The sequence below is a fragment of the Alligator sinensis genome, unplaced genomic scaffold (assembly GCF_000455745.1).
Source record: "Alligator sinensis unplaced genomic scaffold, ASM45574v1 scaffold1170_1, whole genome shotgun sequence".
NCBI classification, from domain to species: domain Eukaryota; kingdom Metazoa; phylum Chordata; order Crocodylia; family Alligatoridae; genus Alligator; species Alligator sinensis.
This window is the reverse complement of record NW_005842859.1, coordinates 359,704-360,237: the sequence shown is the minus strand read 5'-3', so window position 1 is coordinate 360,237 and position 534 is coordinate 359,704. Positions and strand designations below refer to the sequence as shown.

General features: G+C 73.8%; 1 protein-coding gene and 1 pseudogene across 1 annotated transcript in view; one reads left to right on the top strand and one right to left on the bottom strand.

Moving 5' to 3' along the window:
- CDC23 (cell division cycle 23) overlaps positions 1–270 on the bottom strand; it is a 10,593-nt gene extending 10,323 nt beyond the window's left edge. The window contains exon 1 of the mRNA XM_025191787.1: positions 245–270. Within this exon, the coding sequence (XP_025047572.1) occupies positions 245–270 (26 nt within the window). The remainder of the gene's footprint in view (positions 1–244) is intronic.
- Positions 271–377: 107 nt separating this feature from the next.
- LOC112547985 overlaps positions 378–534 on the top strand; it is a 2,191-nt pseudogene continuing 2,034 nt past the window's right edge.

The following is a 534-nucleotide window of genomic DNA, read 5'->3' as shown; positions in this document are numbered from 1 at the left end:
GCTTGGCCGGGCTCGGCTCGGCTCTGCCCGCTCGCTCGAGGCCCCCCGCCCCGGGCGCGTACGAGGGCCGGCGCCAAGCCGAGTGTGCAGACGGCCTGGGAAGGGCGCGGTGCTGCTCCCGCTCCTCTGCCCGTGCCGGCACGGCGAGCGCGGCCCGCGCGACCCGCAGGGGGCAGGAGGAGGGCCGGGATCTCCCCGAGGGCTGCGATGGGAAGGGGGACCTGGGCTGCGCCCCGCGCGGAGCCAACTCCCCCCTGGGTAAACTACCATTCAGGGGGCGGCGGTGGGCTCTCAGCCACCCATGGCTCGCTCACGCACGCTCGTTGTTGGGCTCCCCTCTCTTCAGCAGAAATCCCCCGCGCGCCCTTGGACGCGGGATGGGACGGGGACGGGGCGTCGAGTGCAGCCCCGTCGCAGAGCCCCTCGTAAACAGTTCAGGCGTCGGCGTCCCGCCGCTCGGTCGCCGTGCTGCTCCTCCTCCTCCGAGGAGAAGGCTGTTCCCAGGCGCGCCCTGGCAGTGTGTCACAACACGCG